Raw genomic sequence first — 24,177 nt, 5'->3', positions numbered from 1 at the left:
GATGCTTGCTGGGTGTCTCTCCTGTAATCAACACAATACTATTTCATGGCGATGAATTCAGGTGTGACTCCTGGAAATCTCTCACACAGCAGCGTATCTCAACACTAATATCGTTCATCAGTTTTGTTCAAACATGTTGGCTACATCTTTGATACCAATCTAGAGACATCAAACGAGGGGAAACTGAGGTATCAGAGAAGACAAAGGTACAAGGCTGCTTTCAAGGGAAACGGCAGAGACTAAATAATTGTTTGGTGTTAAGTGAAGGTTGACTTTAATGAACCATTGATGGCAAATTCATATTGAGCAAGCGAGGTATTTAAGGGGGTACTAGAGTAATAGGTTTGTGGTGTTCGCAGGTTTGTTGGAAAATGTCAGATGTATGTTTGGTAGGTACGAATGAGATTCAAATGAATATCTGCATAAAGCGATGTATTTATGCAATATTTATGCGCAACCTCGGCACGAATACATGATCTTCCCCATCCCCGCATACTAAAATGCCCCATACATATTTCAGTACTTCCACCCAGACCAAGAAGCTCAAAAGCTTCTTTCAAACCTCCAATCCATCCACAATGACCTCCCCTCTCCCTTCCACTTGGCAACAAATCTCGCATCGCAAACAAAAAGCCAGACAGTCCCTCATCCCCACCCCCTGGCTCCTCTCCTCCCCTCCAGCCCCCTCCGTCCTCAACGTCCTCTCCATCCCCCGCACCAGCGGCATCCTCACACCCTCCGAACTAAGCATTACTGAGTCTTACGACGCTGTATCTCTTTCCTCCGCGCTCCGTTCCCACGAACTCACCGCTCTCGAAGTAACCACCGCGTTCTGTAAACGTGCGGCCATTGCTCAACAAGTATGTAATTGTCTGACCGAGATATTTTTCTCCGATGCTATCGCCCGTGCAAAATGGCTTGATGCCGAGTTTGCGAGGACGGGGAAAGCAATTGGTCCTTTGCATGGTGTACCTGTGAGTTTGAAAGATACGTTTAAAGTAAAAGGATATGATGCTTGTATTGGAATTGCTTCTTTGGCTGAAAATCCCGCCGAGGAGAATTCGTTACTTGTGAATATATTGTTAGAAGCTGGCGCGGTACTGTATTGTAAGACGAATGTACCGCAAACTTTGATGGCGTTGGATTCAGATAACCATGTATTTGGACGAGTGTTAAATCCAAGAGATAGGAGACTCACTGCCGGGGGTAGTTCAGGGGGTGAAGGGGCCTTGATTGCTATGAGAGGGAGCGTATTGGGAGTAGGTACAGATGTGGGTGGCAGTATTAGGATACCTGCCATGTGTAATGGATTATATGGAATCAAGCCGAGTGCTCAAAGAATACCTTATCTGGGACAAGAAGGTGGCCAACAACCTGGAGCATCGAAAGTTGGACTACCTGCAAGTGCAGGACCGATTGCGAAAAGTGTGAGGGATTGTGAATTGTTTCTACAAGTAGTATCGGATTCGAAGCCATGGGAACGAGATCCAGACGTAGTGTATGGGATGTGGAAGGAGCAGGGTACGATTCAAAAGGAGAAATTAGTATTTGGTGTTATTAGAACTGATGGGGTGACGACACCACTTCCTCCCATCACCAAAATCCTCAACGAAACAGTGCACAAACTCCAAGCTGCCGGTCACTCAGTAGTTGAGATTGATGCTCCTGCATTTAAGAAATGCCAATCGCTCGCCAACCAATTCTTCGGAATCGATGGCGGGAATTACATGTTTGATCTTCTTGAGCAAACATCGGAACCGCTTATTCCATGGTTATCCACACGTTTGAAAAGGAAATCTCCAACTGCTCTCCCGAAACTTGTGGAAAATCAAGCCAAGAAATCAGAATTAGAAAAGGAAATGTTAAAGATTTGGAATGATACTAAAATGGGTACAATCGATGCTATCATTTGTCCCGTGGCTCCGCATCCCACCCCACCGATCGATAGCTGGAATGCTACGGGCTATACCAGTAGTTTTGTGTTATTGGATTATCCATGTGGGACATTGCCGGTGCGGGATTTCCAAGTGACGGATTTGGAAGGAGAGTTGGCGGAGGAGGTGGGAGGAAGTTGGGATAAAGCTAATAGAGAGTTATGTAAGTTTTCAACTGAGGGAATAGACTGAGCACCATGCTAATGGAGATGAATAGGGGACAAGAAAACGATTGATAGGAGTGTATATCTTGAATCGACACTTTGTGTTCAAGTCGTTGCACCAAAAATGCAGGAAAGGAGATTGGTAGAGGCAATGGATGTTATTGATAATGTTCTACATGCAGAGAAACTCGGAGCGAAAGCGAAATTGTGATAAACATTTGTGTTCATTAATAGCTAGTTGTTATATATACTGTCGTTATGTATCTCTAATTTTCCATTTCTAGATTTTCCCTTCCTCTCACCATTTCCGAGTCTTGCATTTATAATTAGCCCACCTCCCCATTGATAGAAGAATATATCTAAAGACGACACAATACATAGAATTCCTTGCACCGACATGTGGGGATAGGGAGATTCACAGAGCTGTGGACATTTTGTGACGCTCCTCACAGGCCTTGGTAATGGCCTTAACCTAGCCGTCTCAAATGGGTCTGTCGAAATGGATCTATAATCCCGGTTTCTACACAAGTTGATATCAAGCAACACCACACTATTATTCAATGCCTACCTTTTAACTCCGCAGACATTCCAGTCCAGCCTCGCATATTCGACCCCTAGCATTGCAAACTTTCCTCATTCAGACTTCTATCAAATGTACCTTGACCATTGATCTAATCTCTCTAGGGCTTCTCATAACATCACACTACCGATTGTGAACCCTGAAACCACGAAGCAATAGCAATCATGACATATGCCATTATCAAACCCGCGTCTTTCAATCTATCTCCCCAATAATGATTAGCAATCGCAACGGTACTAGAAGTTCATTCTACGCTTCTTCCAAATCTACATAGCATAACCGAAAAATAGTCTCACACACCAATGTGACTGACCATCTGCAATAATCTGCTATGCAAGCAAGATCGACACAAACAGGGCCGAAACCTGAAACCCATCAAAGAGCAAATTCACATCATCCAAGCCCATGATCCAGCCTACGAGTACGAGAGTCGGTGCCACTACCAAAGCCGTTTAAAATACTTTTGCCCGACGCAGATTGAATTGCTATATCCATCTTGTCTTTGGATGCATGTTGGATTGCCATCACATCATTACTTAAAATCGGAAGTCGTATCATTCCGATGAAATCGCGAGGTACGTTTGCTTTTTCGGTAAGTCCTTAGATACTATCTGTCATGAATTGTGTATCAACTGCCAGGATTGCCGTACCAAAAAAATCAGTATGGCAAGGCAGGCATAGAGCTGCAACACGAGCCAGGTCCTCTTTAACAATTTCAAACGCATTTGAGTCTACCAATTCATCGCTGGGGGGGGGGACTTTCAGTGATGTTTGCTCTACCAAGCCCAGCTACAGCCCCTGCTTCGGCAATGCCCCTTGGGACTGCTCCCTTTGGTAGGTCGTGCTTCCTGGGGTGCTTGGGCACCTTTTGGCCCTCTTCCATAAAAGCTATCGCATGGGTCCTCACCTCGAAGAAGAGATATAATGCGTAAATGAAGATTGAAATGATAGACCTGCCTTTAGATTGTTTGGTAATAATATTGACCGCGGTTCCAGATAGGTAGAATGGAGCTGTGGGAATGATGAATGCAACGATCAAGACCGAGAGCAGACCATTGAACACAGTCGCGACGAGTGCATTGTAAAATTATTCCACACGGCGAAGCCCTCCAACTGTGAATGTAACGCCATTGTTTAGAAGAATTAGAGTCAAGATCACCCCTACCAAAAATATTCTCAATAAAGCGAGTTGCCGGCTCTTCAGGAGAAACATAGATGTGATTGTTTGTACAATGTTTCTATTACACGTTAGCTACGCTTCTCCAACTGGTTGGCCTATTGACTTACCCGAAACTCATATATACTAAAGCACCTACGACGTCGCCAGTGCGACGCCTTAAGTCGTCCATAGCAATGCCAATGAGTGCTATTGGTGTAGATAAGCGCGGGCGATATTCCGTACGGGCCATTTTCTGTTTTAACTATCAGTCCCGTCAAAAACAATAATAAACATATTAAAGTAGACAGACCATCAACCATCAAACACCGTGTGAACACAGTTAATGACTTCAATTCAATAGCTTCTGTATTGAAGCCCTAAGCGAATGAGAAAGAGACTAGCTCTTAGATAAGATCTACTATCCCCCATATATATCTAGCTCTTGAGATAGAATACAATTAGATAATGAGGACCTACACAATCGTGGGTGCTACGTCTTCGCTATCCTTCTCAGACAAACAAACACCAAAACTTCAGATTGTTCAAGCGTTCAATCATTCCAAAAACTATCGAGGGATTAGCTCTATCAGATCAAATAGTGTCATGTAACTGGCCGTGATAGGACTGGCAAGTCGAATTTACAACTCTGAAATGTATCAATGTCGAAAATCTAACCATAAAGTTACTATAGAGCTTTCTACTATAACTTTGCCTTCCTTCCCCTCTCCTTCTTCCATCCTCCACTTCCAATCAACATAAACGATCTCCCATCCCACTCTCAGACTCAACAACCTACCGAACCTACCAAACCCCCACCGCTTTTCCCTCTCCCCAGATAAAGTTTTTACTTAAATCTATTTTGTAAAAAAGACCTCCATCATCAACCCATCATTCCTCTATACATCCAAACTCACCCCATTATAACCCGCTCCTATCCTACAAACAGTAAAGCCCTTCTTTCTTTCTTTTCACCTTGCTTCTTTCTTACCTCGTTATGCTTAGCGAATCCCTTTACAAAAGCGAACAGCCAACAGCTAACAGCCATTCCCATCTCCTTTCCCATCTCCTTCCCCATCTCCGCCCCTATCCTCATCTCCAGCAACACTACATCACTCCACACTCAAACAGAAGACAAAAAACACACAAGGCCACATTACCAAAACCCATCATACACCTGGAAAAAAAAAAGACAACGATAAACAAAACGAAAACGACTCTTCCCCGTCACCAACCCACCGAAAAAAAAAAAAAAAGAAAAAGAACATACAACAGTAGGGATTCGCTGGTGGTCACCCACCCAACTACTAATCTACCGATCTGAAGCTTGTGTATGGCAGAGCGGACGGGATGCCCAATTCTCTTCAGTCTATGGTCGTATGTGGCAGAAATTATGTTGAACAAACATATATATGCATTGGCTGTGTAACATTCAAAAACTTCCTGCAAACCCTACAATGCATCTCATAAGCTCGATAAATAAATTAAAAAAACACCTCCTGCCACCCCATTCCATTCTCCCTCTCCTCTCTCTTTTGCCAAAACCCCGGGGCAAACCCACGCAGATATCACTCAGACTCAAATTCCTCCCTCGGGAATTGTTCTCTTCTTCCTTCCCTTCATTGCCTTCTCGCATAGCTTTGGTTTCTCCCCTTTAGTTTCCCATCCCTTCTCCCTCTGAACCTTTCCTATCTTTGGATACTTTCCACTATTTTCAAAAAATCCTGTAGTCACAAACACAAATTAGCCGACATAGTAGAAACATCCCCTTTCACTGGATTTTTATCCTTTCCCCCAGACCCAAGACCCAAGACCCAAGACCCAAGAGAAACAAAGGAAAATCGGAGAGAACTTACCAATCCAATGCCCCAATGCATCCCTCACACTCTTAGCCGCTTCCCTCCTCTCCCTCTCCTTCAACTTCTTCATCCCTCCTTTCCCAACCTTTTTCAAAATCTCCGCATCAGTCTCCTCATCATCCACCGGCAAAAACATATCCTCCACACCCCTCAAATCCGGCGTCCTATCCTCCTCAAAACAATTCGTCACAAACGCTCTCGTGGCATCCACGCCCGCGAAGAAATGATAACTGCCTCCTGGGCCATAATGTCTGCGTCCCGTCGAAACGTCATAGATCGTACCATTCAGCGCGAGGTAGATTGGGAGATCTGGGTTCGTGCCGTCGTAGCGCGGGAGATCCGCGTCGGTTAATTGAGGAGGTCCGTTCTAGAAGGGAGTATGAGATGTTAGTCATTGCGTTCCCAATTCTAGAAGAGCATCCGTAATTCTGAAGTTGTTCTCTCCTCTCCTCTCCTCTCACACCAAGCTTCCCTAGCTAGCAATTCAAAAGTAAACAAAAACCAAAGAAAGCACTAACCCAATATCCCTTCAACACCTCCCCGTGCGTCCAATTCGGTCTCTTTATCCCCCAGAAATAGCTGTTCCTCGTAACCACATAACTCAACCCACAGCTCGCAACCAATACAAAAACAATCGATCTCAGCAGATCCACCAACGAGAAAGGTGCTGCATCTTCATCTGCGGCCAGCTTATTGAGTGATTTCTTCGCCTTCTTTTCTGCCGACGAAGAAGAAGCCCGAGTTGTGGTTTTGGTCAGAGGAACCTCATCTTGCAGAATATCGACGGAGTTTCGTTTCCGACGTTCACGGAGTGCGTCTGTGTCGGCCATCGTGGATGGATACTAACCCGGGTATGTATTGTGGTCAAGTATTCAATTGTGTTTTAATGTGAAAGGGGGAGAGGGACGGAGGGTCAAACGAAGAGAGGATATTGACAAGTGGCAGGTTCGTTGGAAATAAATTGATATGGGGAAGTTACGGGTCTTGTGTAATAATAGCTTATAGCTAGGAGAAACTTTAGCCCCGGTCTTGCATCGTAAATGGAGTCGTCGTCATTGGTATTTTTATAGATTTGGAATTGAATTACATTTAGCCTTGGGATAGACGGGAACTGGACGAGGGAGTTTTGAGCGGGGATGAATTGGTCTGCAATTAAGGTTTCCTAGAGGGTCGGAACACGAATTGGTAATTGTGGTCATCTCAAAGGCTGAGATGTGGTTAAACTTGGTCCGGGAACTCTTTCCACCGTCCTCGTACTCGCACTCGCATTTTGGCCAGGTCTGCTCTGCTCTGTCATGTTCTGTCCCCTCAGGTTAGTCTGCATTTTCACAATCACATCTCTATCGCGATATCACGTCTGCAAAGCATGTATGAAGACCCATCAAGTTTGGCATCAATAAGCAAAAGGCTGAATTCGATATGCTACACCTGCTTGCCTTTCCTAACAAGCCCGAGGAAAAGTCATAATATAAAAACCCATCCGGATATCTCATGCCAAAACGTCCACGTACAATCCATAATCGTAATTTTGGTCGATTATTTCGAAGACGAGGTCATGACCATCGTGTATTGCCTTGATCGTTTTGAAGTTTTCCGATTATTGATTTCTTTACTCGTCGGCTTGGATAGCACGGGCTGTTGAGAAGAATATTGTTAGCATTTGGATTCTCTGAATCGTCCCTCAGACAGTTTTATCCCGAGATCGTCATTCCATTGGATGAAATTGAATCGACTCGAATGTTCTTGCGCTGTATCGGAAAAGGATAATATCGAAATATAAAAGACATACTGTAGATATCACCGGCGTGATGCTTGACAACAATCTTGATTTGTCCCTTCTCCTCCAATTCCTTCAAACATCTTCTGGCCAAAGATCCGTTGATCTTTAATCTATCGACCAAAACAGCGACGGTGACGAGACGGTAGGATTGAACATCTTTGGCGAGTCTGTCGGAAGTGGACTTATCGAGGATGACGGCGTGTTGAGCCTTGTCCTTGACTATATTGATTTTTCATCAGTTTCCATTCGAAAATTCCAGGGCATGGTAAAATTTTAATGCGCACCCTTTCCCTTGGACCACTTCTTCTTTTGCTTCTTTGCGCCGGTGTTTGCTGGTGCCATTTTGTCGGTTTGATGTTGTCGTGAAGAAAATGGATGTTTCTCTCAAGATCAATTCAATAGAGGTGGATTGATTTTTCAATTTAGGGCTTGTGTGTGCCGAGTGGAACAATCGCGCTAGTCTTGACGTAACTATCACGTGACAGTATCACGATTGAGAGAAATGGGAGGGACATGTTCAGACTGGAAAAGGGAGGGAACGTGAAAAATATGGTATATATCAATAATACGACAGGCTAGAGGTTATGAATCAATCATCATTCTACATGAATTAACTGTCGACTTGCCCATATTTAAGCATCTACAGAACGATGGAATCCTTTGAAGATTTAGACATGAACACCAAATACTAGATGGCAACCCCTGTCCAAGCAATAGCAATAGCAATAGCCCTCTACGATATCAGCTATCTAGTGATCCGTCACCAGAGCAATACTATTTGAGAGAGCCAGCGAAGCCTCAGATCAAATCTTCGACTCTTGAATGGCATAATCATGGGGGCAAGCCCTCACACCCCCTTAGCTCGCTGCGCTCGAAGACTCTATCTAGTTTCATTATCTTCACAAGCCCTTTGTTGGAAATTCAAAGCTAATACCCATAGCAATATAACAATACCTACCTGGTATACAGTGATCCAAAAGTCTGCTCTCCCTATCGAGTATCTCGAAAGCCTTGATAACGACAGAAATATTTGCAAGGGTATTTTTCATTTATTTATTTTCATATATCATTTCGAATTCTACGTGCGTTTATACCTCTAACCCAGCATGCTACCATCTATGCCAAATTTCCTCTTTGCTCCGCCGGCTCATGTCTCTAACAAGCATTATTTATGCCACGCCATGCCATGTGTTGCTATGTGAAGATGATCTATCATTTATGAGCAATCCCTTTACCATGCTAATCTAAAAGTTCATCTTTTCCACTGTCAGCACCCATATTGCTCTCTGACATCTGCAAACTCGATCTCCTACTTCCATCATCCGTACCTGCTGTAACAGAAACGGCTGCATCCAGCCAACTCTGCGATCCAGTCCTAAGAACAAAATATGGGTTGATGTCCTGACTGAAATATTTCTCCTTCCTGGTCGTATTTCTTGCACCCCCTTCGAGGGCCGACATAGCTGCTCGAGTTGTTCTCATTCTCTTGGGTTTTGGTGCTATATTACCTCCATTTTGACTAAGGAGATTGCTGAGGCGTACTCGATCTTTCTGAAGACGTGCATCGTAGGATACTATGGACCTAACGTATGGGGCAACATCGAGTATGATGAGGTTCATAGTTCGATCAAAGCAACAAGCTTCAAGATTTCCGGTAGTCCAGACATACGTCTTTTCAGACTCTGAAATAGGATCAAAAGCCAAACTCAAATCGCGTCGAGTAATAGCATTCCCATGAGAGAGTGATTGAGACCGAATAAGGCCTTGAACTTGTTTCTCCGTCGGACCATCGAGTTCTCGATGAATTTCCCATCCATGTTCGACACGTTGACGAATTTGAAGAACTTCTCTAGCTCGAGACTTCATCCAGAAAGATATGTTGGTACTTGTCTCGTCAAGAGTAGTTTGCGGCGATACGTCCAGTAATTGATTTGCCAAAGTGTAATCTTCTCGTGCTTTGCTAGACATCTTTGGGTAACTTGCATCAATGGTAACCTTATTCCATTAGCAATGAGTAGATGTAATGCTGATAGAGGAAAACTTACTTTATAGTCTGCGCCGAAGCTATTGTGCGAGAAACAATCTGTAGCACTCATGGCTTCGGCAAAGTCTTCGTACATTGCCAGAGCCGCTCGTCTGGTGGCAGGCTCATTGGCGCAATCCGTGATCTTGTCCGCCCAAGTACTGATATTTAGATTTGTTTGCCAATCGCCTACATCGATACCCCAACCATTCCAAGTTTCGTGCAGGGTTTCTTCCTCGATATCGATATAAGGTCGTTGGCTCTCGAGTATGTCTTGAGAAATCCAGCCCATACCAGTGTGATAAGTATCTTCGCTAACAACGCGATACTTCCTACCATGCTCATCCAGATCGCACCCCAAAGGTAAACGAGGATAAAACCACTCCATTCCAGCTTTACGATCTCCAACTGCAAATTGACACCAGAATTCCAACTCTGTCAATGAACCACGAAGGTCTGATGCTCGACTTTCATATAAAGCCTTCACCGCCTCGCGACGAATAGCATGTCCTTCATTAGCTGCTACGAGTAGCATGTAATCCACGGCGAGATCATTAGGCACTGCAGTGAAGCGTATAATTGCATGCAGAGATAGAGCAAGAATTGGTACCGCAGCCTCATCATTACAAGTCATAATAATTGGCCGCTTACTCTGGGCGATCAAAAGCAAAACTGTTTGCCAAAATCCTCTATCCTCCTCAAATAAAACATCAACCTCTTCGAGTAGTATCAAGGATTGTTGCTGTTTCTTTGGCGGCCCTTTTGGAGCGCCTGCATCCTTGTTGACGTCCGTTTTGGCGGCAGTTTGCTCGGCGTCCTTACTTTCAGATTCAATTTGCGTTGGTTCTTTTGATGTGGAAAATGACTTCATGATGCCCGGGCGACCACTCTCGAGATCTTCGGCCGCATCGTTAGATGCACCTTCTTCAATGTCATTCTGACCTTTCGGTCTCGTTGGTGCTTTGGATGTAAAAAATGAGTTCATGGTGCCCTTGCTTTTAGGTTCTGGCTTGATTGGTGCCTTTGAAGTGAAGAATGAGTTCATGGTGCCCTGACGGCCGCTCTTTACTTCTTCAGTCACAGAATCAAATGAGTTTTCTTCGTCATCATTCGCGCTCGGAATCTTATCAACTTTGGATCTTTGGACTAGATGATTTCGGGTCATATCACCAACTTTATCCATCACCTCTTTCCCGCTTCTCTTGGAATTTGGATTGATTTCAAAGACTTCGAATCCAAGTTCTTTTGCAACAGCAAAGACCGTGGCAGACTTGCCGCATCCGTGTGGTCCACTCAAAACGACTGCATTGGCTAGACGCTTGGAATCTTTAGAGCCTTTCCCATTCAAATCACCAGACCGTATCACTGTCTTTTTGACTAAACCCGAACCTCCTAACAAATCTCCGTCTTCCGGCTCCGTTATTTCATCCATCTCATTATCTTCCTCGCCATCAGATACTATAAAATTATCTAGCTTTTTCGATTTTCGCTTCCTTTTCCCAGATGGTTCGGCTTTTGACGATGCAGCTTTCTTCGTAGCCTTACTTTCAGCAGAACCTGATTCTACTGAAACTACTGTCAATTTTTGCAACCAATCTTTCAATATGAAGGCCTCTCGTCCAGTCTGTAAAATCTCCTCCGCACTTTTTGGTGCATATTTTTGCGTCCAAGATAAATTTTCGCATTCGGCCTTGTCAAATGCCGATAACGAAGTGGCAATTGAGTTGTAAACATTTGTAAGAGCGGGATGGGCACCTGAACATGTCTCATCTGGCTTTTGGAGTTCGTCATCGCTCAAACCCTCATGCACAGCTGGTTTGCTAAGCTTTGAGACAAGTTCTTTTCGAACTCGACACTGGAGACTTGGGCCTGTTTCGATGTGTTTGGATGGTACTCGGAGGCAAGGAGAAACTGGAGCGAAGTCATGAATATGAAGGTCGTGTATGTTATTGATTGTCTCATCAATTCGTAATTTCGCGGTAAAAGTGTTGATGATATTTTCATCTTTGACGATTTCGACTGCTCGATATTTTGACCCTTTCTTGACATCGCTGCATTTTCCAGGAATTATGCTGGTAGATGCGCTACTTAAATATTCTTCGTCTCTTTCTCCACGTACATGCACCATTCCAGACCACGGCCAAGCTGGCTCAATAGCGTCGGGGAATTTGGAGGTTTTAGGAGCTGTTCCGAAGCCTCTAAAAGTTGGTGGGGCTTGCTTTCCATCCCTTGAATGTGGTCGGCCAAAATTGGATACAATTGTCGACGGTGAAGTTGGTCTACCCGAAGTGGATTTCTTTCCTTGGCCCGTTTGCTGTGATTTCGAGGATTCCTGGGATTCTTCTTGTATCGGTGATTTTTTTTTGGCTATCTTCCACCACGGAATAGCATCTACCCCATTCCCCTTTCTCGATACTATTTCTTTTGTATTCTTCACGTCCGTAGAAGTTGACTCGGTCTTCGGTCTAGATATTTCGATGCCATTGAGAATATTCTCAATTTTGCTACCAACTTCAGAAACTGCATTTTGACCACTGTCATAGCGCATAACAACAATTTTTGATTTTGCGGGTGTCAGGGTAGTTTGCTTGCGCTTCGAGGTTCGTAAAGGTTTGGCTGCTTTTGTCGGCGCAGAGGTCTTTGTGATTGTGGTCGACTTTTCTGCCTCTAACTCTGTTGTAACTTCTGGAGAGGCAGTCTTTCGGCGTTTCCTCCTGCCATTATTCGGGTCAACCTCCAATAAATCTGCTTGTTCTCCATGTTCTCCATTTTGCACACGGGATGAGTCTAGAGCTCCATCTTGCGGTGTTGCATTGTTTTCCGCAGCCGATGACGTTCTTAATGGTTTTTGAAAGAAGGGATGCACAGTCTTCTCGTGCCCCTCCTCTGTGAGAGGATTCATTGTTTTTGCGACCAGGACCGCCATTCGTAGGTGACCAAGCCGAGGTGATCAAACGCGAACCTCACACATTCGCTTTCCACGATGGCGACTCTCAATTAATTAATTCGTCCAGGAAAGAAAAACATTTGTGATTTTTGTAAGGAGCTTGAGAACAGGGCGAGAATATAGAAGAGAAGCCGTTTTTGCAGAGAGTGAAAAGGAATTGGGAGTGAAAAGCAATGTGCATCCAAAAGTTGCTAGGAACTTTAGTAACAAGGTAGTGACATCAAGGTGAAGTTGAGAACCGCGTTCGCGTTTTGATGAAATTACCACTTTAACTGCTGGCCCCATAGGCAATAGGCGTGAGAGGACATGGAAAAAGTGTATCCTCTTTTCAATATTCAATATAAAATCAACCTGCCAGGATTTGAGCTTGAAAGTTGCATGAAAACATTCCTAAGCTTCTACACAGCAATACCGGATGAAGAAGCTCAGAGTTTCAACTCATTTCTGTATTATTATCTGGCATCAAAAGAGAGGTACCTGACTAGAAGGAATTTCAGTGTATGATTTTTTGGCTGCGTGAGTTGTACCCAGCTACGATGCATGTAAAAGCTGACCATGTAGACCCACCTTAGAGTCTTTTGCTCGTGTTTGTTGGGTGCTGATTGGTCGCTCACGCCTGGCGGAGAAGTCTGAGTCACATGATCGACACCAAACAGACACGCTAAAGTATGCAGGGTGTGCATAATAAATTTGGGAAATCTCCAAGACATAAAGTTTTGTGCCACGGCAGAATTATCTCACCGCCCAGAGAAATTTCAAAGCTTTTTGGTTCTTTTTACTTTGCGCAAATCTATAATCACAGCTTCAATACATTGGAATTGATTGCGCAAAAATTCCAATTGTGAACATGTCTTCAAGAATATCTTTGCAGCAGCCATACGTGGTCGCTACTTTACCGCGATCGAAACAGGCCCCATATGTGGTTGGAGAAGTCTTTGGCGGTTCACCTGGATCAAAAAAAAGAAAGAGGTCAGAATTGGCGGTTGGCATCCATGGAGAAGGTGTGAATTTATATGATGTAAGATGCTATAGACATTTCTTCAGTATCCTCAATTGTTAATATCTTCTCAGGTATCATCTTCGAAATTGCTTACTTCTTATGCTCTGCCTCCGGGTACTACATTTTCTTGCCCGCCATACTCTTCCAGGTCGAAAACGACGAAAACCAAAACCGAGCGAAGAACATATGTTTCCACGTCCGGCTCTGAGGATCAAATCACATTGTTCCATGATATTACGGAAGGGACTAGCACATCACAATCTACAACAGTCACACATAAGCTGAGTCAATCGAAAGCGCCAGTGGTTCATTTGGGTGCTTTAGCCTCCTCAGGATTGGATGCGATCAAAAAATCGGATATATTGATTGTGAAGAAAGACGGCGAGATTCAATGCTTAGATGGTGAAAGTCTTCAGCTGCTATGGTCTTCTCCTGCCACTGCCCTCGGTCGCGCTTCATCAATGGCAATGTCCAATATCGAGGTAGAATATGCGCACATTACAAATGCCTATTCTGCTGGTCAAGGAATCTTGAAAGGTCGCCAGGATGTTTTTGCATTTTTCCCACAAGAAGTGACCGAGGATGGCTTCAATCCAGACATAATAATTGTGATTACAAAGTCAAATGTGCAGGAAGCCGAGGAAAGTGTCCGTACATTACACATTGTAGCTTTACCTAGGAAGTCGACTACATATTTGAATGGCACAACACATTCTGTCGAATCTCTTCTCGACGCACCTCTACCAATTCACAAAGCTCCAAAGAAGAAAGTAGCCATCGGGAAAGCTTCATTCGGTATCAATGTTTCCGCTGGTATTTTGCAAATACTGGAAGCAGAAGTGTTGACAACTTTGGACCTACACGATACATTCCCAAAGATACAATCCGAAATCAACACTCCTGGCACCGGATCATTCCTTCGCCTTTCAAGCACTTCCATCATCATGTCAACTCAACAAGCTATCAGCATTCTCAACCCAAAATATGAGTCTGTGTTGGCTTCCATCAAGTTGGATGATGAGACAAACAAAGAATCACTGAAACGCAAACGAGACTCTGACGATAAGCAGAGACCACGATTGGATATTCCAGCTCAATTCATCTCTTACTACCCTAAACTCGGGACAGCTTTAGCTATCTCAGATAATGAGCTCGTTGCTGTCCAAGTAGATTTCCAACCTGGCCAAGGATCGAAGTCTCGGGCATTTGGACTATTGATCGACTCTCTTGGCTGCTCGGATCCACAAGTTGTACGTTCCAAGCCAGGAAAGGAGCCATCGCATGGAAAGTGGCTTTTCGTGGATCATTATCTTCCTGGATCAATGGGCATGAAAGAAGATGCATGGGTAAATGTGACGAGAGAGCCTGAGAGATGTGTCAAGAGTGGAGACACAGCAGCGTTCGAGAAGGCTTTAGGCAGTAAGTTCGACCAAGATTGGAGCACCGAAACATCCGAAAATCCTGCAGACAAGATTGCGAAAATAGAACCTTCCGAAGTCGATCGCAGATGGATATTATATGCACTAAGTAAGATTTTCAGCTGGTCTCAGAATCTGGAAGGAATATATGAACTCTCTATTGTTTTCTATCCTCCTAGGCTTTTTAGGTGGTTGCTTCAAACAGGAAATATGACGATTCTTAATATTGAATCAGCGTTGAGACAAGAGATTCGAAGCTCGTTCTCTGGCCCAATACCAGCTGGTCAACTTGTCAATGCTATTGTTAAGTTGGACCGGGAAATGGAATTGTTACTTCATCTTGTTTCATCCAATTTACTTGGAGCAGCGGAACTTCTCCATGCGATTCGAAACTTGATGGAAACTATGGATTTGTTTGAACTTGGAGACTCTTCAAGTCCAAAGCAAGCATTATTGACAAATGGGGAGGACACACCCCTGGAAAATGATAATGCTGAAGAGGAAGTACAAAGACTTGAAGCGGAGGCTGAAGATGATCTCCAACTTGCCGAATTTCAATTGGGAGAAGGCTCAGGCGTCAGAGGTGAAGCCTTAAATGTGGCTCTCTCAAAACTCTATACATGTCCAGACAACAACATTACGGACGCTTTACAGACAACTTTTACTAGCCAAGAAACTGTATCACTAATCTATATTTTGAGAGTCGAATTGGCCAAAGGTGGATGGACTGGTCGATACCTTGATATTTTGGAATTAGATGATGACGAAGTTGAGGCACCTGACAATTCCATCATTCTCATCTCCAGCTTACTTAACAATTGTATTGATGCCCTTGCAGCTGGTGGATGGTTAACTGGAAATGCTAGATTGATCAATGGCGATCAATCGGAATCTGAAGCATTCATTGGCACTTTGAAAATGGAAGTCAGTGCCGCACTCGAAGGTATTGAAACCGCCGTTTATCTCAAGGGATTGACATCCGAGATGGTCCGTTACGGGGATTCCGTACTTAAAACTCTTGGAAATGAGGACACAGGACGAATGGCAAAGTCAATATTGACACTTCCCTCGGGCGAAAAAGACCTCTCGATATTACCAATCGGTCTCAAGGCCGAGAAGCAAATCTCTCGTCTCCGTGTAGGTGCAGGAGGAGAAATTCAAAAGAGAAGCAAGAGAGATATTGGAAGACTCTTGAGTAGACAAGTGGGAAAATATACCAGAGAAAGAATTGTTTTGTAGGGAGTATGAGAATGGTATTGAAGATGAAGGGTTTATTATTTTAATGATATTGTTGATTGATTGGGTGGAGGAATATAAAAAATTAAAAATACTCTTTTGCTCATACCATACATACCATACATACCATACATACCATACATACCATACATACCATACGTACCATACCATACCATACCATATGTCTCGTAACCAATTTTACCTCGTACAAAATTTATCTAGACTACCTACCTACCAGTACAGTATTCACATGACATGATTTCGGAGTTCCCCTGCCCCGCCTTGCCCTGCCTTGCGTTCCACACATCACCATTGATTACCATATCCATTCTAGCATCTTTCCCCCAAGCTCTTCGTGCACTGCACAATCAAGAAAAATGTGTCAAACGTACCTTTAGCGATCCTATCACCTTCGCACAGTAGATATTCTGCAGCGCCATGCGGCAACTCGGCAAGGTAGCAGGATAGGTCGTTCGGTTCGCTCTTCGTTCGCACGGTGCAGCGCAGTGCAGTGCAGTGGATACGCATCGTATCGTATCGTATCGTGTGTATAAGCCTTCGTCTGAGCCTCACGCCTCGCGGTAGGCGATCATGTAGGTGCGGTGCAGACAGACGATGATGGGTGACTGCGCCACGGAGTTTGGCTGTTGTGGGATTGATGGATTGATGGAGAATTCTCTGGTTTGTGTGGTGTTCTTGGGTTCTTGGGTTCTGTCTTTGGTTTTGGTTTTGTGTGTTGTGTGGGTTGTCGGCTGTTTTTGGGGCATGCTGGGTGGTTTGCGGCGTGTGGTGTTTGATTGGGTGAGGGAGAGAGGGAGGGATGGTTCATGGGTGGGTGGAGAGGTGGATGGAGAGATGGATGGAGAGATGGATGGATGGATGGATAGCTGGATGGACGCTCGTTTGTTCCCGCGACGTCACTTGAATATCAGTTTCTAGATATGGTATGGTAGTTCTAGAGAGATTCTTTAAATCGTTACCTGTTTTACCGTTAGTACCTGTTTGTTCAGCTCCGCCCCGATTGCTTGCTTCTATTGTCCTTCTACGCAGCTTCTAAGGGTTATTATTCTGAAACTTCTTCTCCAGTTTATTTTTTTGGAGTTTCTGCTTTTGTTCTGGTTTGTGTATTGAGTATCGAGTATCGAATTTGGACGAATTCTATATATCTTATTGCGATTGTGAACTGGCATTTTTGAAATTGTTTTATATCTACCCACCAAAGTACTTCCTCGAGTGGTTATTAGCAAACAACAACAACACCAAGAATCACCCCCGGAACGGATACATCGATACGAAATTCCCAAGTCGAAACTCGTAACTCGAGACTCGGCACAACATTCAGCATTACGAGCAGAAATCTGGGAACTCGAGAGAGAAAAGTGTTGCGGGGTATAATAAAGTGGAGTGGCTCGTTCCGTCGGAGCTATCATATCATCAATCGGACAGAGAACAGAGCAGGAGAGAAAAGATATCCACTTCGCTGCAGCAGAGGAAAGGGAAGACAAGCAGATAGGAGGAGTACAACACATCATATTGCACACACCCACGCACGCTCGCATATCTTTCTGGATTTTCATTTGACTGCTTGATTGCTTTGTCTTGCTTTGCTTTGCCACATTTTTGCTTCGAAGGGATGGGTTTATAATTGAATCTCTCCCCCCCTCTCTCTCTTTCCCTCCGTCTCAAAACTTGGAATCGATATCGACATCGAAGCGCGGAATTCGAAATTGGGAAGACCATATTGGAATTCGCATATTGAACGCTGCGTGAGAATACGAAATGAGTGTGGGAACATCATCAGATATCAAACAAGTATCAATACTTTGTCGCAATGTGTATCGAAAATGCAGAGAGGCGGGCGTAGAATACGAGGAGATTAGACGGGAAGTGAGAGGTTTGCATGGGGTACTGAGGGAGTTGAAGGAGGAGGGGCAAGAGAGGGATGGAGAAAGGGATGAGGGGATTTGGGACAGTGTGGATGGCATTATTCGGGATTGTGAAGGGACGCTTAGACAACTTGATGGATTGTTGGGGAGGTATGGGAGGAATGGGAGCGGAAGGTTGGGGAGTAACGAAATGGATCAATTGGGTGGGATTCGAGTAAGGTTGATTTCGCACAAGAAGAATATATCGCATATCCTCGACTCGCTACTACACGAAGATGAAGACGGAGATGCAAAGGATGCAGAAGAGCTAGACGGAAAGGCAGAACTGGATATGTTGTTGGATAAGGTGGATGATATTGCAGCGGATAGGAGTCAGAGGGCTGGGACTATACAAATGATGGGTTCTGAGAATGAGGATGAGGAGGATAATATGCAGATTTGGAAATGGTTCAGGAGGAATCTTATCGAAGAGGGGGTTCATAGAGGAATCTTGGAACGGCATAAGGTATTTGGATATTTCCATGTGGTAGGACAATTGCTTCTTGCTAACATGGCAAACTTCTAGGATGTTCTAATTGCGTATATACGACAAATGGAACAAGATGGGCTGCTGGTCGAAAACCCATCTGCATCTGCATCTGCACCTACGCCTCGAACCAGTCCAATGACTTCTCATAAGGAACGATGGGACTCTACACATTCCGAATCATCTCATACACAAGGACCACCAGCTTCGTTCAACAACATCAATATCAATTCAGGGCGCAATGACCCCGGAGCAAAAGAAATGATACAACGAGAAGACAATATAAAATTCCCCCCATCGATAAAATTTCAAAGACCCAAACCCGAATCTCTCGTCGATTCATATACATATCCCGGACGATATATGTCGCCGACTCCTCATCGACAATTGTCACCTCCTTTGACTCCCAAAATTTCAACCACAGATCTCGATATATCAGAGTCGAATTCCAAAAAGGATATTGACGGCTCAAAATTAAACTCTGAGGATAATACGTCATTGACGCATCAGACGACATCACGATATCCAATTAATGCAAACAATAATAATACTTCAATAATTCAAACCTCGGATCTTCTTTTGCTTCCTTGCTTTACAACAAGTACTCCTCAACTTCTTCCACCGTCTTCTCCAGGAAGTTGGAATTCGAATTCATACTCTTACTCATATCCCAATGAACCTCTCAACGAACACATACAATCACAACCTCAATTGAATACGATGACACTAAGACCAAAACATAGCTCGGACCCAGTCCAGAAATCATCACCACGTACAAGCGGTGTTCGATTCGATCTTCCAGATGACACGCATCGATCATCAAAAGTTCACACACCTGCACCTAGTAATGGAAATAATACTCATGATTCCACCATTCCAATTCCCATTCCTACTTCTAGTACAAATTCAAGAATCGCACCCGATTCATCCGGTCATGAAATTCCTCCAGATGCAAAATGGACCAAGGTAAAACGATCTTTGATATCACCAGAAGTATTGGTGAAAGATGGGAGGAGATTCGAAGCGTAAGTTACTTTTCGTCTTTTTTTCTCTTGCCAGGATGAATTCATCAAGATACCAAGAGAAAGGGGGGGAAATGATATGGTATGTCGTAATGTGGTGCTAATAAATATACACAAATAGTCGACCAGAATTCGTAGCTATCTTAGGAATTCTCACGAAAGAGGAGATTCAACAATATGCTGAGCGTTCACATATCTTGAGAGAAGAACGTTGGTGGAGAAATCATCCTGAGCAGAGAGAAAGAAGAGAAAGAAGAGAGAGGAGGGAAAGGAGTGAAAGAAGTAGAAGAAGAAACTCAGAGGATGAGGAAAGTTCTTGCAGTTCCAATTCTAGTTCGGAGATGAGCTCGGATTCAGATTCAAATTTAGATACGAATGAGCATAGAAGATGCGGTGATAAGAGAAATAAGGATGCAAGAGGAAAAGAGAGAAGAGGTGATGAATGGAAAGAGAAGGTAGAAAGAGGAGAAGGGAAAGGAAGATCGGAAAGATATAATCGCCGAGAAAGAGATCGTGAGGCAAATTATACTTTTGCTCCTCAATCACAATCACAGCCACAACCTCAACATTTCTCTTCCTCGCCATATCCTGCATCGAATAATTCACTCCCAGGAAGGGGTATGGATATACCCGGAACAAACCAAACACCAAATGGATACCCACCTCTAGGTTCTTTTCCTGGACAACAGAACTATCCACAACAAGGATATCCGCCACCTCCACAACAACCACCTCCCTATCCAACACAAAACCCATTTCCTCAACCTCCCCATTCTCAAGGACAAGGACCTCCTCCACAAATAAATCCAAATCAATATCTCTCGCCAAACCCCTACGCTCCTTACTCTACATCTCCGTCAAGTTCATCGCCTACTTATCCGCCTTCTTCAACGGCCACTTCTCCCTATACAAATATAAATCCACATACATATACACCCAATCCATCATATCGCCCTCACACCTCTCGACGCCATCATTCTCATTCCCATTCGCGCTCTCCGCATTCTCATCACTCTCACTCACATTCTCATTCTCGCCGTTCGCGTGATTCAGATCCCCGATCTTCAGAACCGAGAAGACAAAATTCGGGGTCGGCTAGTACGAGTACGGGTACAGGTACGAGTAAATGGCGGGATCATCTCGCTGCGGCGGGGATAGGTGGAGGTTTGGGTGGTGCGGCGGCGGGATTGTGGGAGGTGTTGAGTGAAGCTGCGGAGGGATTTTAGATTTGGGGGTTGTGGATTGTGGATTGTGGATTGGGGAGAGAGATATGGGAGAGATATGAGAAAGAATGAAAGGAATGAAGGAGACTGAGGAGAATGAAAGGACAAATGATAAGAATGAAATCAAATGAAATGAAATGAAATGAAACAGAAATGGAAGTTTAAGGATAAAGATGAAGATATGAAGATATACAGAAAGGCAAAGGCAAAGGCAAAGGAAAGGAAAGGGGAGGTGAAATATGGGTCAATAATAGGTCAACGATATGATATGATATGATACGATATAACGAACATGATGAATAAATGTATTAATAAAGATCATAATGACAACGGTGAAACCAATTTGATAGTGATGAAAATTTTCCCAAAGTCAAAACTTGTGACATGTTCGTCTGTTTATTTGCTCGTCGTATGCTCTAGGATATTTACTTATTCATGTGTATATAATATATATATGGATAATTGAATAGCTGGAATAGGTAGGTGGCATAGGTAGGTGTAAAACAAACACAACAACAACAATAACATAAATCCAACACAACCAAGTTATAAAGTCATAATCCTTAAAATTCCCATTCTAGCTGAACTCAATCCCTATATCACTATACTATACTATTGCTATTTGCTCCCTCAATCCCATTCCATTCCATCCCATCCCATCCTATCCCATCCCATTCAACCCAATCCAATCCATTCAATCCAGGCCAAACATGTAAATTCCCATTCTCATCTTCATCTCGAGAATCGTTGAGATGATGAAATGTATTTATCTCTTTTGTAAGCCCAGTAGCCTAGCCTAGCCAAACCCCATCTCCCTATATTTCCCCTCATCATTCTACCCATATCATCCTCCACAGCCAAGCCTCATCAGCTCACACATTCAGATCCCTTAACAACCCAAAGCCAACCACGTAATAAACGAAAAAGATAAAATATATATAAACCAAGAAACAACAAACAAAAGAAGATATGTTAAAAAGTCAAGACTTTGAATAAAGAAACGCTAAACCGCAGCAACAAATACAAGATTTTCCTCCATATTCATTCCCCTAAACCCTCTACAAGAACATTGCTTCTAATCTATCCAACACCGAATCCAAGTTATTACATAACCTAGTTGCTCTGTTGAAAGCATTAGTTGAAACTAATCTTTCGCTTTCAATATCACGAACGACGAGTTCAAATTGAGAAGGTTTGTCAAGGCCAAGAGTAGAGAAATCGATATCAAAGTTGAAATCAGTTGTAGGTGCTGAAGTTGTTGATGAAGTATCTTCGGTGAAAAGAGCAAATGCGGGATCAGCATCAAATTCTTCATCAACAATTTCCTCAGCAACAGCTGATGGTGCAAGTTCATGAACGGGTTTACGTTCAACAATTGGAAGTTCTACTTTCTCATCTTCAGATTGTAATGAATCGACGAGGTTTGAAGATTTTCCGGAGAGGATTGATGAATCGATAACTGTCTCGGGGAGGGATAGAACAGAATAAACTTGTGGTTGGTAACCAAATCCATCGGCATTGATATCAAGCATAGCAAAATCCATAGCTTGTTCTGGAATCATGACCATGCCAATGTGCTGTTGTTGTTGCATTTGTTGTTGAGCACCATATGGGTTAACATCCTTTCTAACTTGTCTTGGTTGTTCATGTTGAATAGGAGCTTGTTGTTGTGGAGGTGGTGCTTGTTGAGTTGCCGGGTTGGAAGATAAAGTGTCGAGGAAACCAGAAAATGCAGGCGAAGAAAGAAGCATTCTTGTAAGATCTGATAGACGAGTATTTTCCTCCATCAAAGCTCTATTTTGCGACTTCAAATCCATATTCTCATTGACCTTGACAGCGATTTCTCCTTCGAGTTGACTGATGTATTCTATAGAATGTTAGCATTGGAATTGTTTTCATTGTAAAAGTGTGCTTACCCTTTCTTCTTGATCGGAAAGCACGAGCTGACACCTTATTTCTAAGTTGTCTCCTCTCCTTGCTACTAAGTTTCTTTCCTTCTTCACTAGCCAATAATCTTTCATCTTCATCCATGTCTTCTTCTTCCTTTCGCATACGATGAACATGCGTCATATTTTGAGAATTTCCGTCATCGCCATCGGTAACGACGCTACTTTGTCTCATCGAGTTGAGCAATTGAGAAATCTTTTCCTCGACAAGAGGGTCTGTACCAGTGTGTGCTCTCGAACGCTGTTGTTGTGGTTGAGGTTGTCTTTGTTGTTGGCCATTTGCAGCCATGGCATTTTGACGTTGTTGTGCGATGATAGCTTGTTGCTGCTTTTGTTGTGCTTGAGCTTTGGCAAGAGCCGCTTGTTGTTGATGCATTCCAGGCCAAAGACGACCGACGTGACTAGATTGTGTTGGCAAGACATTTCCCACTGGTAAGGATTGAGATCCAATATTGCTTGGGTCCACAAAGTTTTGTTCGGGGTAGAAGAAGGCCGGATCTTGTTCCATTTCCACGTCTGATGGATGGAATGGAGTACGAGATGGAGCCGTTCCAAAATCTACAAATTCCTCACTTGGACTCATGGCCGAGAAGTATGAAGGGTCTTGAAAGTTGTATCTGTTGATGTGGCCATTGTTTTCATTGACTGCCAAAGTATTGGCGATGGCACCTTGGGGAATGCCGGTTTGCTGTCTGTACAGGTCGTATTGATGACTTGGGCCAGAAAGAGTCGGCTGATTTGACGAAGGTAATGTCGCTGGCGTAGAGACGGCGGAAGATCTTACGGAAGCTGGGACGAATTGCGATTTGGAAGAAGATGGTGGTGAGAGAGATGGTGAATGATATGACACCGTTTCATATTCGGTATAGTCGATTAATTCGAGAGGATCTAAACAACTGACCTGAGGAGTTGAGGTTATGGATTCGGACTTCATGGTTGCGAGAGGAGAAGGCGGATGAGAGAGGTGTTGTTGTTGATGATTGAAGTGAGTGATTGAGTGAGGGATTGATGGATTGAATGTTGCCGTGAGCGAGTGGGTGAGTGACTGACGACGATGATCTTGGGAACCCTTTCTTTCTTTTCCTTGGGCGGCTTTCTGTTCCTATCGTGTGCTTTCTGAGCGATTGATGAATGGGATAAATAAATAAATAAATGGATAAATGGACAAATCGATCAATGAAGAATGAATCGAAGTTTTGAAGAATCGATAGATGTTATACGAGTAAGAGTGTGTCGGGAGCGTCTTCAGGTCAAAAAAGAAGCGGACTTGATGGTTTTCAAACACTAGACAACGGTAGAAGCGCCCGGATAGGATAGGTGTCGGGGGTGTGAGCGTAGTTATGGGATGGGATGGGATAGTGTGGGATGAGCTGGGATAGTAGACGAGAGGGGTGTTTGTAGTGAAGGATATAAAATAAGGGGATTTAGTAAGGATAGCGAGTAAGGATATCTGGTAGATGATAGTAGATATCGAGTG

At 43.7% G+C, this 24,177-nt stretch overlaps 8 protein-coding genes across 8 annotated transcripts; 3 read left to right on the top strand and 5 right to left on the bottom strand.

Annotated features, from left to right (window-relative positions):
* The first annotated feature begins 412 nt into the window (after window positions 1-412).
* Window positions 413-2,471, top strand: BCIN_03g00820 (hypothetical protein). Its single transcript, XM_024691706.1, has 2 exons — window positions 413-2,097; window positions 2,152-2,471. The coding sequence occupies exons 1-2, from the start codon at window positions 579-581 to the stop codon at window positions 2,307-2,309; spliced, it is 1,677 nt and encodes a 558-aa protein (XP_024547477.1). The 5' UTR covers window positions 413-578; the 3' UTR covers window positions 2,310-2,471.
* A 907-nt stretch (window positions 2,472-3,378) lies between these two features.
* Window positions 3,379-4,215, bottom strand: BCIN_03g00810 (hypothetical protein). The gene is made up of 3 exons (XM_024691705.1): window positions 4,148-4,215; window positions 3,966-4,090; window positions 3,379-3,916 (listed from the first exon to the last, which is right to left on the bottom strand). Exons 1-3 carry the CDS (start codon window positions 4,155-4,157, stop codon window positions 3,638-3,640), a joined length of 414 nt encoding a protein of 137 aa, XP_024547476.1. The 5' UTR covers window positions 4,158-4,215; the 3' UTR covers window positions 3,379-3,637.
* Window positions 4,216-5,101: 886 nt separating this feature from the next.
* BCIN_03g00800 (hypothetical protein) lies at window positions 5,102-6,856 on the bottom strand. The gene is made up of 3 exons (XM_024691704.1): window positions 6,212-6,856; window positions 5,691-6,060; window positions 5,102-5,558 (listed from the first exon to the last, which is right to left on the bottom strand). The coding sequence occupies exons 1-3, from the start codon at window positions 6,521-6,523 to the stop codon at window positions 5,413-5,415; spliced, it is 828 nt and encodes a 275-aa protein (XP_024547475.1). The 5' UTR covers window positions 6,524-6,856; the 3' UTR covers window positions 5,102-5,412.
* Window positions 6,857-7,081: 225 nt separating this feature from the next.
* On the bottom strand, window positions 7,082-7,986 carry BCIN_03g00790 (hypothetical protein). The gene is made up of 3 exons (XM_001559409.2): window positions 7,758-7,986; window positions 7,483-7,692; window positions 7,082-7,328 (listed from the first exon to the last, which is right to left on the bottom strand). The coding sequence occupies exons 1-3, from the start codon at window positions 7,813-7,815 to the stop codon at window positions 7,303-7,305; spliced, it is 294 nt and encodes a 97-aa protein (XP_001559459.1). The 5' UTR covers window positions 7,816-7,986; the 3' UTR covers window positions 7,082-7,302.
* A 499-nt stretch (window positions 7,987-8,485) lies between these two features.
* Window positions 8,486-12,956, bottom strand: BCIN_03g00780 (hypothetical protein). Its single transcript, XM_001545172.2, has 2 exons — window positions 9,519-12,956; window positions 8,486-9,468 (listed from the first exon to the last, which is right to left on the bottom strand). The coding sequence occupies exons 1-2, from the start codon at window positions 12,420-12,422 to the stop codon at window positions 8,713-8,715; spliced, it is 3,660 nt and encodes a 1,219-aa protein (XP_001545222.2). The 5' UTR covers window positions 12,423-12,956; the 3' UTR covers window positions 8,486-8,712.
* Window positions 12,957-13,169: 213 nt separating this feature from the next.
* On the top strand, window positions 13,170-16,308 carry BCIN_03g00770 (hypothetical protein). The gene is made up of 2 exons (XM_024691703.1): window positions 13,170-13,461; window positions 13,515-16,308. Exons 1-2 carry the CDS (start codon window positions 13,291-13,293, stop codon window positions 16,098-16,100), a joined length of 2,757 nt encoding a protein of 918 aa, XP_024547474.1. The 5' UTR covers window positions 13,170-13,290; the 3' UTR covers window positions 16,101-16,308.
* Window positions 16,309-17,111: 803 nt separating this feature from the next.
* Window positions 17,112-21,095, top strand: BCIN_03g00760 (hypothetical protein). The gene is made up of 3 exons (XM_024691702.1): window positions 17,112-18,488; window positions 18,549-19,534; window positions 19,653-21,095. The coding sequence occupies exons 1-3, from the start codon at window positions 17,877-17,879 to the stop codon at window positions 20,755-20,757; spliced, it is 2,703 nt and encodes a 900-aa protein (XP_024547473.1). The 5' UTR covers window positions 17,112-17,876; the 3' UTR covers window positions 20,758-21,095.
* A 52-nt stretch (window positions 21,096-21,147) lies between these two features.
* Window positions 21,148-23,952, bottom strand: BczipA. Its single transcript, XM_024691701.1, has 2 exons — window positions 22,671-23,952; window positions 21,148-22,621 (listed from the first exon to the last, which is right to left on the bottom strand). The coding sequence occupies exons 1-2, from the start codon at window positions 23,632-23,634 to the stop codon at window positions 21,813-21,815; spliced, it is 1,773 nt and encodes a 590-aa protein (XP_024547472.1). The 5' UTR covers window positions 23,635-23,952; the 3' UTR covers window positions 21,148-21,812.
* Between the last annotated feature and the right edge of the window lie 225 nt (window positions 23,953-24,177).

The sequence above is a fragment of the Botrytis cinerea genome, chromosome 3 (assembly GCF_000143535.2).
Source record: "Botrytis cinerea B05.10 chromosome 3, complete sequence".
In the NCBI taxonomy this organism is placed as follows: Eukaryota; Fungi; Ascomycota; class Leotiomycetes; order Helotiales; family Sclerotiniaceae; genus Botrytis; species Botrytis cinerea.
The sequence above is the reverse complement of the archived record's forward strand: the minus strand, read 5'-3'. Positions and strand labels throughout refer to the sequence as shown.

Excerpts from the sequence above, each read along its gene's own strand:
- BCIN_03g00770 (XM_024691703.1), top strand. The coding sequence starts at position 13,291 with ATGTCTTCAAGAATATCTTTGCAGCAGCCATACGTGGTCGCTACTTTA. Across the intron at positions 13,462-13,514 it reads AAGGTGTGAATTTATATGAT|GTATCATCTTCGAAATTGCT; the intron begins GTAAGATGCTAT and ends ATATCTTCTCAG.
- BCIN_03g00790 (XM_001559409.2), bottom strand. The coding sequence starts at position 7,815 with ATGGCACCAGCAAACACCGGCGCAAAGAAGCAAAAGAAGAAGTGGTCC. Across the intron at positions 7,693-7,757 it reads GAAGTGGTCCAAGGGAAAGG|TCAAGGACAAGGCTCAACAC; the intron begins GTGCGCATTAAA and ends AAATCAATATAG. Across the intron at positions 7,329-7,482 it reads TCACGCCGGTGATATCTACA|CCCGTGCTATCCAAGCCGAC; the intron begins GTATGTCTTTTA and ends TCTTCTCAACAG.
- BCIN_03g00810 (XM_024691705.1), bottom strand. Across the intron at positions 3,917-3,965 it reads TTAGTATATATGAGTTTCGG|AAACATTGTACAAACAATCA; the intron begins GTAAGTCAATAG and ends AACGTGTAATAG.
- BCIN_03g00800 (XM_024691704.1), bottom strand. The coding sequence starts at position 6,523 with ATGGCCGACACAGACGCACTCCGTGAACGTCGGAAACGAAACTCCGTC. Across the intron at positions 6,061-6,211 it reads AGGTGTTGAAGGGATATTGG|AACGGACCTCCTCAATTAAC; the intron begins GTTAGTGCTTTC and ends ACTCCCTTCTAG. Across the intron at positions 5,559-5,690 it reads TGCATTGGGGCATTGGATTG|GATTTTTTGAAAATAGTGGA; the intron begins GTAAGTTCTCTC and ends TTGTGACTACAG.
- BCIN_03g00760 (XM_024691702.1), top strand. The coding sequence starts at position 17,877 with ATGAGTGTGGGAACATCATCAGATATCAAACAAGTATCAATACTTTGT. Across the intron at positions 18,489-18,548 it reads GAATCTTGGAACGGCATAAG|GATGTTCTAATTGCGTATAT; the intron begins GTATTTGGATAT and ends GCAAACTTCTAG. Across the intron at positions 19,535-19,652 it reads GATGGGAGGAGATTCGAAGC|TCGACCAGAATTCGTAGCTA; the intron begins GTAAGTTACTTT and ends ATACACAAATAG.
- BCIN_03g00780 (XM_001545172.2), bottom strand. The coding sequence starts at position 12,422 with ATGGCGGTCCTGGTCGCAAAAACAATGAATCCTCTCACAGAGGAGGGG. Across the intron at positions 9,469-9,518 it reads GCTTCGGCGCAGACTATAAA|GTTACCATTGATGCAAGTTA; the intron begins GTAAGTTTTCCT and ends TAATGGAATAAG.
- BczipA (XM_024691701.1), bottom strand. The coding sequence starts at position 23,634 with ATGAAGTCCGAATCCATAACCTCAACTCCTCAGGTCAGTTGTTTAGAT. Across the intron at positions 22,622-22,670 it reads TTTCCGATCAAGAAGAAAGG|AATACATCAGTCAACTCGAA; the intron begins GTAAGCACACTT and ends AACATTCTATAG.
- BCIN_03g00820 (XM_024691706.1), top strand. The coding sequence starts at position 579 with ATGACCTCCCCTCTCCCTTCCACTTGGCAACAAATCTCGCATCGCAAA. Across the intron at positions 2,098-2,151 it reads TAAAGCTAATAGAGAGTTAT|GGGACAAGAAAACGATTGAT; the intron begins GTAAGTTTTCAA and ends GGAGATGAATAG.